Source organism: Rissa tridactyla, chromosome 6, assembly GCF_028500815.1.
Source record: "Rissa tridactyla isolate bRisTri1 chromosome 6, bRisTri1.patW.cur.20221130, whole genome shotgun sequence".
Classification (NCBI taxonomy): domain Eukaryota; kingdom Metazoa; phylum Chordata; class Aves; order Charadriiformes; family Laridae; genus Rissa; species Rissa tridactyla.
The window spans coordinates 12,083,501-12,097,447 of NC_071471.1; the positions used below are offsets into that span (position 1 = coordinate 12,083,501).

Below are 13,947 nucleotides of genomic sequence, written 5' to 3' on the forward strand. Positions count from 1 at the left end.
TTTGCCGGCAGGCGGGGGGGCGTTGAGTGTTTTGGTGTTGCGAGTGGGGTGTTGCGGCAGGCGGGTGGGTGTGCGGGGCTGCGGGGCGTGTAGCAGGGGTGTGGAGGTCTTTTGGGGTGTTGGGTGGTGTATGATTTTGGCGTCGGGCGGAGCGTCTGGCGAGCGTTGTGGTGTTGCGAGTGGGGTATTCTGGCAGGCGTCGGGGCAGGTGCGGGTGTTGTTGCGGGAGGAGGGAGGGTGTGTGGGGCTGTAGGGCGCGTGTGGTGCGTGAGTGTGGTGTAAGTATTTAGTGGTGTTGTGTGTGGGGTGTTGTGTTGTGGCAGGTGCGTGTGTTGTTGCGTGAGGCGGGTGCGTGTGTGTGTGTGTAGGGCAGGGTGCGTGTGGTGAGGGGTGTGTATTTTTTGCGGGGTGTTGCGTGTGGGGTGTTGTTTTGTGTGAGGTGTGTTGTGGGTAGGTGCATGTGTTGCGTGTGTGTTTGTGTGTGTGTGTGTGGTGTGAGGCGTTGTTGTGTGCGTGGGGGTGTGCGTGAGTGCGGGAGGGCGGTGTGGGCGGTGGGTGTGGAGAGGGCTGTTGTGGGGCAGAGGGGTGCCTACGGCCATACCACCCTGAGAGCGCCCGATCTCGTCTGATCTCGGAAGCTAAGCAGGGTCGGGCCCGGTTAGTACTTGGATGGGAGACCGCCCGGGAATACCGGGTGCTGTAGGCTTTTGCCGGCGGGCGGAGGGGCGCTGCGCGTTTTGCTGTTGCGGCCGGCAGGGGGGCAGGTGCGGGTGTTGTTGCGGCAGGCGGGTGGGTGTGTGGGGCTGCGGGGCGCGTGGGAGGCTTGTGGAGGTTTTTTGGGCTGTTGTAGGCTTTTGCCGGCAGGCGGGGGGGCGTTGAGTGTTTTGGTGTTGCGAGTGGGGTGTTGCGGCAGGCGGGTGGGTGTGCGGGGCTGCGGGGCGTGTAGCAGGGGTGTGGAGGTGTTTTGGGGTGTTGGGTGGTGTATGATTTTGGCGTCGGGCGGAGCGTCTGGCGAGCGTTGTGGTGTTGCGAGTGGGGTATTCTGGCAGGCGTCGGGGCAGGTGCGGGTGTTGTTGCGGGAGGAGGGAGGGTGTGTGGGGCTGTAGGGCGCGTGTGGTGCGTGAGTGTGGTGTAAGTATTTAGTGGTGTTGTGTGTGGGGTGTTGTGTTGTGGCAGGTGCGTGTGTTGTTGCGTGAGGCGGGTGCGTGTGTGTGTGTGTAGGGCAGGGTGCGTGTGGTGAGGGGTGTGTATTTTTTGCGGGGTGTTGCGTGTGGGGTGTTGCTTTGTGTGAGGTGTGTTGTGGGTAGGTGCGTGTGTTGCGTGTGTGTTTGTGTGTGTGTGTGTGGTGTGAGGCGTTGTTGTGTGCGTGGGGGTGTGCGTGAGTGCGGGAGGGCGGTGTGGGCGGTGGGTGTGGAGAGGGCTGTTGTGGGGCAGAGGGGTACCTATGGCCATACCACCCTGAGAACGCCCGATCTCGTCCGATCTCGGAAGCTAAGCAGGGTCGGGCCCGGTTAGTACTTGGATGGGAGACCGCCCGGGAATACCGGGTGCTGTAGGCTTTTGCCGGCGGGCGGAGGGGCGCTGCGCGTTTTGCTGTTGCGGCCGGCAGGGGGGCAGGTGCGGGTGTCGTTGCGGCAGGCGGGTGGGTGTGTGGGGCTGCGGGGCGCGTGGGAGGCTTGTGGAGGTTTTTTGGGCTGTTGTAGGCTTTTGCCGGCAGGCGGGGGGGCGTTGAGTGTTTTGGTGTTGCGAGTGGGGTGTTGCGGCAGGCGGGTGGGTGTGCGGGGCTGCGGGGCGTGTAGCAGGGGTGTGGAGGTCTTTTGGGGTGTTGGGTGGTGTATGATTTTGGCGTCGGGCGGAGCGTCTGGCGAGCGTTGTGGTGTTGCGAGTGGGGTATTCTGGCAGGCGTCGGGGCAGGTGCGGGTGTTGTTGCGGGAGGAGGGAGGGTGTGTGGGGCTGTAGGGCGCGTGTGGTGCGTGAGTGTGGTGTAAGTATTTAGTGGTGTTGTGTGTGGGGTGTTGTGTTGTGGCAGGTGCGTGTGTTGTTGCGTGAGGCGGGTGCGTGTGTGTGTGTGTAGGGCAGGGTGCGTGTGGTGAGGGGTGTGTATTTTTTGCGGGGTGTTGCGTGTGGGGTGTTGTTTTGTGTGAGGTGTGTTGTGGGTAGGTGCATGTGTTGCGTGTGTGTTTGTGTGTGTGTGTGTGGTGTGAGGCGTTGTTGTGTGCGTGGGGGTGTGCGTGAGTGCGGGAGGGCGGTGTGGGCGGTGGGTGTGGAGAGGGCTGTTGTGGGGCAGAGGGGTGCCTACGGCCATACCACCCTGAGAACGCCCGATCTCGTCTGATCTCGGAAGCTAAGCAGGGTCGGGCCCGGTTAGTACTTGGATGGGAGACCGCCCGGGAATACCGGGTGCTGTAGGCTTTTGCCGGCGGGCAGAGGGGCGCTGCGCGTTTTGCTGTTGCGGCCGGCAGGGGGGCAGGTGCGGGTGTCGTTGCGGCAGGCGGGTAGGTGTGTAGGGCGGGAGGGAGGGGTGTGCACGTTTTTTGGCGTGTTGCGCTTGGGGCTCTTTTTGGGGCAGCTGCAGGTGTTGTTGCAGCAGGCGAGTAGGTGTTTTGGGGCTGCAGGGCGTGGGGCGTGTTGGAGAGGTGTGTAGTTTTTTTGGGGTGTTGCGTGTGGGGTGTTGTGTCGGGGCAGGGCTGAGGGTGTGTAGGTGCGGATATTGTTGTGGGTATTTATGGGTTGAGGTGTTGCTGGGGGCAGAACCGGGTGGGTGCATCGAGTTGTAGGGTAGTGGGTAGAGTGCACAGGGTGGGACGGAGTGGTGTCCACACTGTTTTGTGTCTTGCGGGTGGGGTCTAGTTTGGTTTGTAGGACTTTCACTCCTCTCGCTCTTTGGTACTGTAACTTTCGTTTTCCATTTGCTTTAAGTTTTTTATATGCCTGTTTATTTAATTTCCATTAGTTTCTTTTTATTTGCATGGGGTTTTTTTCTCGTTTTTTTCTCATTTATCAAGATTAATTAGCTTTAACCTGCTTTTTGCTGATGCGTGTTTTGTCTGGCGACTTGCAGGGGGTGAGGTTGTGTGTGATGGATGATGGCTGGTTTGTTTAAATCATTGAGGTGCCTGTCCGGTTCCTGCCACTCAGCCATCCCCCGCCTGCTCCTCCATCGCCAGCACAGCCTGCTCTAGGCAAAGAGCCCGTGGGTGTCTGCGAGGGGCCGCCCCATGCTCTGGAACGCCCACTGCAGGATCCCGTCCCAGGTGCCCTGCGAGACATCCCCAGGGGGGTCACTCTCCCTTTCCGTCCCGCTCCCCGCCCCACCTTGGGCTGTCCCTGCCTCACCCACAGCCCTCTATCACCCTGTGGGTCACACACCAGAGACATGTCCCCTGTGGATGGACTCTGCTTGTTGGTGGCCCCCCCCCGGAGTGCCGTACCTCACCAAGCAGCGCATCGAGCTCGTCCCTGCTCAGCACCGGGTCGCTGCCGAGGGAGCCATCCTCCGCCTGCGGGAGGAGACATGTCCTGCCAGCTCTCCTGCCTGCCCTCTGCCCCCACCCCTGTGGGTCGTTGCTGGGGATTGGGTTCAACCCCTCACCTGGTGCAGCCTCGTCCCATGCTCTGCGTCCCCTCCGGCACAGCCTGACGCCAGCTACAGTCGGCCCATCCCGCACCCAACCTAAACCACCCTTCCTCAGCCTCATCACTCCCTCTGCACCCACCGCTGCCACCTCACCCAGCCCCTTTCCCTCTTGTTGTACAGACCTTTGCTGCCTGTAGCGGGTGGTCGCTGGGTGCTGCAGTGTCCTCCAGGCTGCCGGTGTCCAGGGTGCCCGCGCAGGTCATGCAGAGCAACAGCCCCCTACCACCGTCAGGGGTGACACAGACCATCAGTGCAGCCCCACTCCAGGGGAGGATTTAAGGCTGGGATTTGGTGGAGGGCGGGGGGAACTCACCCGGGGTCCCTGCCGGGCACGGGGCAGTGTCGGGGTGCAGGGATCCGGGTGAAACAGCGGCCACAGACGCTTCCATCACCTCCACCATGACGGGTGCCATATGCCTCCTCCCCTGGAACCTCAGGGGGTCTCTCCACAGCCACGTCCACCTCCCGTGGCCGTCCCGGTTCAGCCACACTTGCCACACAGGAGCCACACCGCCACATCCCGCTGCACAGCCGGAGCAGGGCAGTGAAGGACAGCTTGGGGGCACCGGGGTCCCCATGGCACCCCGAGGCTCACCTGGGGACGCGGGGCAGTGGGGGCACCAGGCAGGCCAGGTGGAAGGCCCTGGGACAGCCATCACAGCAGATGAGCTCGCCACCGTCGCCGCAGGCCGCACACTCGTCCTCGTTCTCCTGTGCCAGGGGAACAGGCAGGGGGTCACCACCACCACCACCACCACCCCCGGGTGGCACCGACGGACAGCCTGCACCTGTGGCTGTCCATGCTGGCAGGGGACCCCATCACCCCACATCAGCCCCACCGAACACACTAACCCCTTCCCTGGCAGGGGGTTGTAGCCTGGTGACCCCCGTCAGCTGCGCCCCCAGGTGCCTGTGCTCGGCCAAAGGGAGCTGCTGGGGACGCCTGGGCTCACCAGGCGCCTCTCGGGGCGCCGACATGGCAGGGCTCACCTGGTGGGGCGCGGGGTCCTGGCTGTGCACAGCGGGCGCTGGCAGCCGGCCCTGGGGATGCACTCGGGGTTCCCCGCTCTGCGGGCAGGAGAGGGGTTTGGGACAGCCCGGTGCGGGGGGACACCCCCAAGCCGTGGCCGTGCTGCCAGGCAGGGACAACCCCTGCTGCAAACGGCGGGGGTGAAAGCGGGTGGTGGGGGGGGGTGTCTGTACACTTTGGGATGCCTTGGGCCGGGCGGGGGGCTTCAGGCTGCGGCTTCTGCTCCTGGCCCCCAGCTCCTCACAGGCGGCTGGAGCGTACGGCTCGTCCCCAGCTTTGCTGCCCGTCCGGGAGCTCCCTGCAAGAGATGCTGAGAGCAGCTTTGTGGGGACCCCCTCCCTGACACCCCCCCTCCCTGACACCCTCCTGCCCCGGGGGGGGGCTTCCCCTTGGGGGAAATTATGGGCAAAATTGCGTTTGAGGCCAGCCGGGACAGGCTGCACCTACCCGGCTCCAGCACGTGTTTGATGAGGATGCCCTCGACGGCCCCACGGCTGATGGGCACCTCACTGCCCGCCACGGCCACCGCTCTCTGCACTGAGGTGGCCACCGCCTGGAGGGCTGCGGGTGGGGGGGGGGAGGGCGGCTCAGCGGCGCAAGCCACCCTCCCCCCCTGCCCTCGACGGCAGGAGAACAGGAGGGACAGGCAGACGCTGCCCCAGGGGGGTCAGCACTCACTGCCAGCATTGGGGGTGCGGGGGACATCTCTGCTTTCCGGCTTCTTCACGGTCCTCGCCTTCGCCAGGGGCCCTGCGGGGTTGCGAGGGTGGGTGTCACGGGGGGCGCAGCCCCCCGCTGTGCCTCGGGGACCCCCTCAATGTCCCGTCCCATCCCATCTCTGTCCCACTCCATGTCTCCATACCAGGGCTGGCGGCATGCCGCGGGGAGGGCTGCGTCACCCGGGACCCCTCCCGCTCCTCGAGGGCTTTCCTCTTGCCTTGGGGTCTGTGCAGGGCCGGCGCCGTGGGGCTGGGGCAGAAATGCCTGCCGCGGCGCTGCCGTCCCAGCTCCACCTCTGCAAAGGGGACAGGGAGACAGGACGGGCACAGCCAGACCCAGGTGTCTCCCCTGCCCGCTGGCATCCCCCCGGGGTGCCGATCCCACCCACGTCTGTCCCCCTTCTACCTCTGGGGAAGGCGCCGCGGAGGGGCCGCAGCCGGCTGTACCGCTCCAGGTTGTAATCCTTGAAGAGGACGTGCCAAAAGTCGCGGAGGGCAGCAGTGTCGCGGCCCAGCAGCCAGGTGAGCAGGGCATGGAAAGCGCGGTGGGAGCCCTCCTGCTCCGTCCGGCTCAGCGTCTCCTGCTGGTGCCACCGCGGCCTGTCGGCGCACCGTCTCGGTGCCACCAGCTGTCCCCCCTGCCCCGTGGCATGGCCATCCTCTACCGCCCCGCAGCCTCACCTTGAAGATGTGCTCGGGGATGACGTCGTGGTCAGCCAGGCCATGCAGCAGCGGGAAGACGTCGTCCACGGCCATGGCGATCTCAGTGCGGTGCAGCTTCAGCAGGTGCCGCAGGTCCCCCTCGCCCCCCGACCCCGCCATGCTGTGGGGACACGGCCGGGGACACGCAGCCTGCCCCGACATGCCCCTTTAATACACCGCGGCCGCCGACAGCGGAACCTTCATCAGGTTCCCGCCGCCCCACTCATTTCTGTATGAGTAACCTGAGACCGTGCCTCCCGCCACCAGTTGTCCCTGCGGCACGGCTGGGCTTGTCCCCACGACACCACCACACCCCCAGCCCCAGGGTTCGGGGTATCAACAGCCAAAGGACACCCAACCCCGCAGAGACCACCCTGGGGAGAGGGGGCCAGCCGGGGCACTGGCGCTGGGGCCCCCACCTCTCTCGTCAGCTAAAATTTCTGGACTTTCCGCAGCACCTGCTTCTCTCATCCAGAAACTCAGCCGCAGGAGCACGTGGCAAGTAACGCCCCCACAGCAGGGGGGGAAAAACTGGAATGTTTGCCCCGGCAACCTGCAAACCGCCTTCTGTGGGCCGGCAGGAAAGCACTGGCACCAAGGAAACCCTACAAATGCGTGTTCAGGTATCCTTAGGGATGCTGAACAAGCAAATGGCACATTTAGAGCGTCGCCCTGCTGCCCTCCAGGCTGCCAGAGGCAGTGCCAGGAGCGAGGCCGGGAATTACCCAGGCAGGCACTGCCCGCAGCTCTGTCATTGCCCAGAAACTGGGCAATAAAGTGGTTTCACTGGACATACGCTGCTGTAAAACACTCAGAGCTGGGGGAAACCGACTCCCCGGGAGCATCACAGAAAAGTCTGGGATCTGGCTGCTCCGTAGCAGGTGGCCGCAAATAGAAAGCTCCAAAAGCTCCTATCCCAATTCCCCAACATTTGTGATTTCCCCAGGATTAATTTCCAGGCTCTCTCATTCCGGAGATGTGTCCCCGCTGCCCAGGAGACTCAGCCGGGGGTGCCATGGCCACACACAGCCGTCCCCACACCGCGGGGCAGCACCTGATGCCTGCTGTGTAGCGCAACCCAGCCCGAGCGGGACTGGAAAGCGGTGTGAGAGGGGACGCTCTGCCGCGCGGGGCAAAGCGATACAGGCAGAAACGTTCATTTGTAAGTCCTAAAACACTGGAATGGTATCTGCTGCTCCACAGCCGTGCCAGGAGGAAGCGGCTGCTGTCCAGAAACTCGGGAAGAATAACAAGACAACACCCTCTGCGAGAGCAGGAAATACCCTCATACATGTCTGCTTAATACATTAGCGTGTTTACCCAGGGAAACGCTCACCCCGAAGCTCCTTTCAGCATTTGGGGTGACTTTTCCTGTGTAGACACCGGGACGGGGGTCGGGCAGGCGTCATGCTGGGTTCCTGTGCCCCACACCAGGATTTCAGTGCCCAGCTCTGCCATGGTGGGGATGGCTTTGCCGCCACCTGCGCGATGCAGCCCCCTTCCCCCAGGGGACAAAACACGGGTGGTCAGGTGAAACAGGGGGGGTTCATCTCCCCTCCTGGAGCTCCCCCGCAGCCCAGCCATGCGCGCTGAGCACGAGCACACTCATGACACAGTCTCAGAGCTGCTCCACCCTTCCCAGGAAAACCATTTTCTCCGTGTCCCACCTGCAGTGCCGCAATTTGTCACCGTCACCCTGCGCTAAGCTGTCTGGCACCTCTAGGACAAGGCTCAGGCGCTGCCCCCTCCCCGTGCCCACCCACTGGGCTGACAGGAGCTCCTTCCCAGCCACGAGCCCTGTGCCCACAGCGCTGGGCTCGGACTTGTTTGAAATTCCAACTTTGTGACTGTTTCTGTGCTCTGAATCACGGACAGATTGTTTTTCACATCCAGCCCACTCGGTAGTGCAATCATTTGCATTCTGGGTTGGTTTTTTTGTGTTCCTTCCCCTTTCTGCGCTACACAGGCGGCAGAGCAGCAGCTGCCAGGTGCCATGCGAAGAGGCATACACGTGCTGGGAGACCAGACAGGTATTTCTGTACCTTGCTTAGAGCAGACCTTGGCAGCTGTAAGGTACTTGTAAGGGCCACGAAAAGTGAGCTTTCACTTGCAGAGGGGTGTAAATCCCACCCTGGGGCTGGCATGAGCCCTGCCTGGCTGCGAGGCCCCGAGGCCGGGGCGCAGAGGAGCCTGGGCACGCTGGGGTTTGGGGGTGCCCTCTCCTTTCTAGGTCTCCTCTTGCAGAAATCAGAGCCAAAGGTTCAAGGCAGGAAAGCTCAATTGAATCTTCAGGGAAGGCTGAAGATGTTTCTCCACAAACGCCCAGTTAAATCAACAACTCAGCATCCATCAAAAGTGTTTATAGACCCTGGGACGCACCCTGATTCCCTCCTCCTGTGAAAAGCTGTTGAAGCAAATCTGCCCTTTCCCGCATTTCTTCCTTTCCCATTTCCCTTCCACGCCAAGGTCCCACGGTGCAAACAGTCGCCCTGTGTGTCCCTGGGACACCACCTGCCCCGTTCTCACCTCATTACAACACATCCCAGAATCCCAGTCGGGAGAGAACAGGCAGAAGTGGGGAACACACCTGCGGGATCACCCCAGGAAGGCAGGGTGTCCCCCCTGCCTTGTCTCCCAAACCCATCTCCCCAAGCCCAAGTAAAAGGCTGCCACCACACGCAGAGGTTTCATCCCTCTCCCCTTACCTTCGGATGCTCCAGGCTCCAGCGTTACTGGGTTAAAAAAAAGGTGGCTCCAGATGGAGCCCGGATCCCAGCTCCCAGCTTCCCTACCGCTGCCCCACGCAGTCCGGGTGAGAGCGGGTCCACCTGCAGGCTTCACAGCTGCTCCTGCAAGAGCCCAGGAGGGAGAGCTGGAGTGGTAGAGAAGATTTATTTTAGCTTCAGTTTCCTCTTTCCTCCCCCTTCAGAAAAGAGAAACAAAAGCCCAGGAGTATGTTATATTAATTTATTTGGGACACACCAAAAAAGGAAAGTCAACAACTGTTAACGTACAAAAGTACAGAATCCTGGGACAAGATTTACTGTCCTGATTAAAAAGGCACCATGGTCCCAAAAAAAAGAGTAATCAGAATACATCATTTAGAAATTTCCCCCCCTGTTGCAGCAGAAACAGAGCCAGGCTTTGGCTCTATCCACAGTCAAACCCAGTTAAAAAGAAAAAAAAAAAACAAACAAGTATGATTTAAATGCGATAAACACTGCTCAGCCTGTACAAGATGTCATGAAAAGAATCACAGCCTAGAAGGTGGTCGGACTTTTTTTTTTTTTTTTGCTTTCTTTTTTTAAAACAGCGATGGTGACAAACCACCAAGCGTGTAACTGAGGAAGACAGCAGACCACTGTTGTCTTCAGCTCGACTTTCTATAAGACACGTCAGTTAAACTGAAAGTAGTAGGCTGAGTGTGGGGCTTCTGAATGAAATGTAATTCCCTGTGGTACACAGGAAGTCAGATTCGACAACCTTAAATTCCCTGAATCCCTGAAAAATCATAAAGTACTATACAGCTGTGTTCCATTTTCGAGTCAACCCTGGTGGATTTGCTTTACACACAAGCATTTATACTGTCAGCTATATTTGTAATACAAAGGGGGGGGGATTTACAGCAGTTATTAAAAAAAAAAAAAAATATAAATCTACTTCGGCGAGGTCCGAGCTTGGCTATATTCCCTGCTGAAACAGAGCTGCTGGTGTAAAAGCCCAGTGAGAGGCTCAAGTCCAGCACCTCAGGGCTGGAAGGCAAATAGTTTAAACGTGACATAATTTGCACGGGGAAGTCAGTGAAGCACGTCAGAGAGAGGAGGAGAGAGAGGGCTGTGAACTCTCAAGCAGCGGAGGCTGAAGGGTGTTGCAGAACGTGGGTGCGTGCTATTAAACCTGCAACAACACTACGAGTGATGCAGAATACGCTCGAGTTCACTAAGTATTTTGGAGCAACTTACCATGAAGAACTTCTCAGAGACACAGAATAAAGATCCCAGCAATTACTAACGAGCAAGGTCACTGGGAAGGCGATGAATCGCTCGGAGCCGGACGGATCTGTCCGTAGGCGGAGGGACGGAGGGAGGGATACCGGAGCCTGCCCGAGCAGCAAGGCCAGGGCCGCCGCCTCTTGCGCTCGTTAGTTCTGCTGCGTCCCAATCAGACCAGCAGCTCATTTGCGTTTCATTCCTCCTTTGGCATAGGACTTCAAAGCAGTCCAAGAACTGATTCATCAAAAGTAAAGGAACTGTCAAAATTATTCGTACATGCATTTATTGTTAAAGGGAGCAAAAGCCAAAGAATGAAACAGCACGAGTTAATGTCAGTAAAACGATGTGCAGGGCGGAGAGGAAAGAAACAGGGGAAAAGCTGAGATACTGGAGTGGGGAAACAAACATTCACACTGAAAGGTAAATTTGAAAACCAGGCAAGTTTGCGCTCTTTCTACCAGAGACCTTCTGTGGACAAATAGAGACTTGGGGGTTTTTAATTTCCAGTGCAGTCTGGCAAGGTTTGGGAATCTCACCAGGGAGATCTCCAGCACTGGGTTTCACTGAAAGTTCAAGTCTCTCATCTTTAAAAACCAGTAAAGCAACTCTAACTAAAAATGGCAGATACCCTTGTACTGCGGGTATCTAAAAAACACAGACACGTCACTGCTCAGGATTTATGTGGGCAAGAGGGTTATGCTTTGTTCAAACAAATTCCGAGTGGAAAACTACCGTTTCCACCCTGCTGGTCTGCACGGACCTCGTGGGGTGGAAAAGCAAGCCCAGATCCAGATGCCTTTTGCTGTAAATACCACAGCTACCCACACCTGGGAAGGGTTTTTCTTCCCTATATCCTAAGAAGGCAGGATAACAGTTTATAAAATTCTTCCCATCTTAAAACTAAATAACACAATTTGCATCCTTCCCCCTGCCTTCCCCCACCCCCACCCCAAAAAGATAAAACATTATCACTTCATTTAGGATTCACGCCTCAGATCCTAGATTTAGGGACTTCGTGCTAAAACTCATCCAATTGTGGGAAGGTTTATCCTGATCAAGGAAACGTCATTAAAATAGAATCTAGAATAAAACATTCAGAGTCAACAACACTTTTACAGCCAAAGCACTCAAACGTCTCCTGATCTCTCTCTCCCCCTCCTCAAGCAAGAGAGCAATCCCTTCACAAAACCGCAGGCTGCCTCTCTGGGACTGGGTGATACAAGCTGAAAACCAGCCTCCTTCCTCGCAGAAGTGCCGAATTCTGCTGAAAGGGGCCGAGCACCTTTCACCCCCACTGAAACCAGCGGGAGTTAGGGCTTTTCAGCAGACAAATTTTCTATTAGCAACAAGTCCAAGTTATTTCCCTGCAGTAAATCCGAGTCCTGTTTCGTACTGTTAGGCCACCACTGGCTCAGAAATGGTGAGAGACTTCCAAAAACCCACGGATGCAGGCAGGACCTTGGAAGAAGAGGCTTATATGCTACGTAACCTTAGATCATCTGCTACGTTTGAGCCATCGCATCGTTAGCCGCTGACTGCCTATCCTTCCAAATTCGCGTGTTTCAGTCCTTGCCGCTGTTGTCGTCGTCCCAGTGCTCTTCCCCGGAGGCAGGATGTTCCTGAGCTCTCGCTTGGGGATCTACAACAATCGCTTCCAATTGACGGTGGGATTTCAAACTTGCCTAACGTGTGCATTGCCACCTCGTACTCCAGCAGCTCTACCTGCCGACCGCAGCATGCGCTAGCAGTTTTTGACCTTCTCCACAGTCTCGTAGAACCCAGGCCTAACTCTCCTGATGCTCATCCGTATATGCTGGCACTCCAGGGGCATGGCGGCGCTCGCAGGAGTCGTGGTGCACCGGCGCTTCCTTCTGCCCCGCAGCGAAAAGGCCGGAGCCCCACCGTTCTCCTCCTCTGTGGGGTAGGATTCATCCACGCTCGTGCCTTCGTCTGATTGCTCATCGCTTTTATATTTCATTTCCTTCGCTTTGTTTCCTTCCTTCTCTTCCTTGGCGAGTTTTCTGAAGTGCTCCAGACATTGTATCTTTTGTCTTCTTTCCATCATCTTCAATTCTTGTTTGTCTGTGAAATCTTCATAGTACATTTTTCTTTCACTTCTTTGATCTTCAAGAAATTTCCACTCGATGCTAGTCATTTTTATTCCACTGTATTCCTCCAGTTTATTTCTTGTCTGCGTGTCTGTACAAAATACGTCAAAGAGCTGCTCTGAACTCTCATTGAATTTGTCTGCTCGCTCGGTAAAAGCCTGGTTCTGTCTCTGCTTTCTGGTCTGATACAATCTGGTAAACTCCTCGTACATTTTGAGGATAAGTTTCTTTATATTTTGCGTCGCGATGGTGTGCAAGTTGCAAACCAACCAGTGCTCCTGCAGGTGCTCAGCGAGCAACTGCGCCGCATCCTCTTTGGATCGCTGGGCCTGGCCAGCTCTTTTGGGCTGCAACAAATACAGCATGTTCTGAACCACATCCTTCTTGGTTGGCAGTATTCCCTGGGTGAAGCCCGAAGACTCTACATATTCAACAGTTCCCAGAGTCTTCCGTGCTCTCACCTCGGTATCCAGTGATTCCATCACTGCTCGTTTATCTTGTAGTTATGACATAATCTGAAAGATGAGGGGGGGAAGGAAAAAAAAAAAAAGTAGTACGTCAAACGAAGCATTTTTTTTTCTGCAGCAAAAATAAACAGATGAGAAAACATGCTCAGACCAATAAGATGTGGGATTTTATGGTGTACTCTGTTGCTGTTGGATGGCTGCTATTAGCCCAACCCATTTAAACGTCTGCATGTCGAGACTATCTTGCTCCTCTCTGCGGTTCTTAAAGCCTAATACGGTGTGTTTGTTTATGTTAATCAGGTTTTAATTGGGTTTTGGACTTCATATTGTAAATTACAGTAAATCAAGACCGCCTAGGGCGCCGGACTTCACCGCTGGCACGCGAAGACGGGCATGCCTCGACACCGGCTGCACCGCAACGCTGCACGGTTCCTCCTCCGCCGGTACGGGGCTGCCTAAAACGGGCGAGCTTATCTCCCCCGTGTCTCCTCCGGCCTTGCGCCCTCCCCGGGAGCGGCCCCGAAGCACCGGCTCGCCCTCCTGCTGCCCTCCGCCCCTCCCTGCCCCCTCGACCGAGACCCCGCCGGCGCCGCCGAGGCCCGGGCCGAGGATTACTCATGGGCCTTGCCTAGGCCCGACCAGCCCCGCAGCATGACTGGCACTTTTCCCGGCCGCGCAGGCGGCGGGGGGAGCCGGGCCCAGCAGCACCGCGACTCTTCACCCGCCGCTCGGCCCCGCCGCCCGCCGCCGCCCCGGCTGGGGTGGGGGCGCCGGGGGAACCACGAGGCCCGGCCCGCCCAGCCGAGGACACAAGGCCTCGGGCCGGCCCGCGGGCCTCCCGCCGCCTCGGCCTCCTCTGGGTCGTCGGCTCCCGGAGGCGGGGGCGCGCCGGGGGCTGCGGAGCCGCCACCGAGGGGGGAGCGGGCGAGGAGTGGGGGCCGCCTCCCCCTCCCCCTCCCCCTCCCCCTCCCCGCGGCGCTGAGTCACGGCGCGGTGCCGGTAGGGCCCCGGGCGCCGCCCGCCCGCCCCGCCTGAGGCCTCCTGCGGGCCGCGGGCCTCGGGCGGGGGTCGGCGGCGCCTGGCGCGCCCTGCCCCCGGCCCGGCCCGGCCCCTCCCCTCCCCGGGGCTCACCGCCATCTTGGAGGGGGGTCTGCGGAGCCTGCGCAGGAAGGAGCGGGGGGAACAGGCCGAGGTTGCCGCCGCCATCTTGGAGAGGGGCAGCGCCGCGGCGGCTTGCACCCGCCCTCTATCCGGAAGGGCCGCCCCCTCCCGCCCCGCTCCTCCCCCTCGAT

The 13,947-nt window shown here is 59.0% G+C and overlaps 2 protein-coding genes and 3 non-coding genes across 5 annotated transcripts; 3 read left to right on the top strand and 2 right to left on the bottom strand.

Moving 5' to 3' along the window:
- Nucleotides 1-587: 587 nt before the first annotated feature.
- Nucleotides 588-706, top strand: LOC128911982 (5S ribosomal RNA). Its single transcript, XR_008467313.1, has one exon. It is a non-coding gene; the product is annotated as a 5S ribosomal RNA (ribosomal RNA).
- Nucleotides 707-1,440: 734 nt separating this feature from the next.
- On the top strand, nucleotides 1,441-1,559 carry LOC128912109 (5S ribosomal RNA). Its single transcript, XR_008467440.1, has one exon. It is a non-coding gene; the product is annotated as a 5S ribosomal RNA (ribosomal RNA).
- A 734-nt stretch (nucleotides 1,560-2,293) lies between these two features.
- Nucleotides 2,294-2,412, top strand: LOC128912055 (5S ribosomal RNA). The gene has a single exon (XR_008467387.1). It is a non-coding gene; the product is annotated as a 5S ribosomal RNA (ribosomal RNA).
- A 527-nt stretch (nucleotides 2,413-2,939) lies between these two features.
- Nucleotides 2,940-8,913, bottom strand: AIRE (autoimmune regulator). Its single transcript, XM_054205549.1, has 13 exons — nucleotides 8,794-8,913; nucleotides 6,068-6,238; nucleotides 5,793-5,970; nucleotides 5,530-5,682; nucleotides 5,346-5,417; nucleotides 5,115-5,228; nucleotides 4,841-4,977; nucleotides 4,628-4,705; nucleotides 4,233-4,348; nucleotides 3,951-4,160; nucleotides 3,760-3,856; nucleotides 3,432-3,500; nucleotides 2,940-3,259 (listed from the first exon to the last, which is right to left on the bottom strand). Exons 2-13 carry the CDS (start codon nucleotides 6,206-6,208, stop codon nucleotides 3,179-3,181), a joined length of 1,446 nt encoding a protein of 481 aa, XP_054061524.1. The 5' UTR covers nucleotides 6,209-6,238; nucleotides 8,794-8,913; the 3' UTR covers nucleotides 2,940-3,178.
- Nucleotides 8,914-9,041: 128 nt separating this feature from the next.
- LOC128911176 (uncharacterized) lies at nucleotides 9,042-13,929 on the bottom strand. Its single transcript, XM_054205553.1, has 2 exons — nucleotides 13,787-13,929; nucleotides 9,042-12,703 (listed from the first exon to the last, which is right to left on the bottom strand). Exon 2 carries the CDS (start codon nucleotides 12,668-12,670, stop codon nucleotides 11,822-11,824), a length of 849 nt encoding a protein of 282 aa, XP_054061528.1. The 5' UTR covers nucleotides 12,671-12,703; nucleotides 13,787-13,929; the 3' UTR covers nucleotides 9,042-11,821.
- Nucleotides 13,930-13,947: the final 18 nt, after the last annotated feature.

Excerpts from the sequence above, each read along its gene's own strand:
- AIRE (XM_054205549.1), bottom strand. The coding sequence starts at position 6,208 with ATGGCGGGGTCGGGGGGCGAGGGGGACCTGCGGCACCTGCTGAAGCTG. Across the intron at positions 4,349-4,627 it reads AGGACCCCGCGCCCCACCAG|GAGAACGAGGACGAGTGTGC; the intron begins GTGAGCCCTGCC and ends CCCCTGGCACAG. Across the intron at positions 3,857-3,950 it reads GTGCCCGGCAGGGACCCCGG|GGGGCTGTTGCTCTGCATGA; the intron begins GTGAGTTCCCCC and ends TGACGGTGGTAG.
- LOC128911176 (XM_054205553.1), bottom strand. The coding sequence starts at position 12,670 with ATGGAATCACTGGATACCGAGGTGAGAGCACGGAAGACTCTGGGAACT.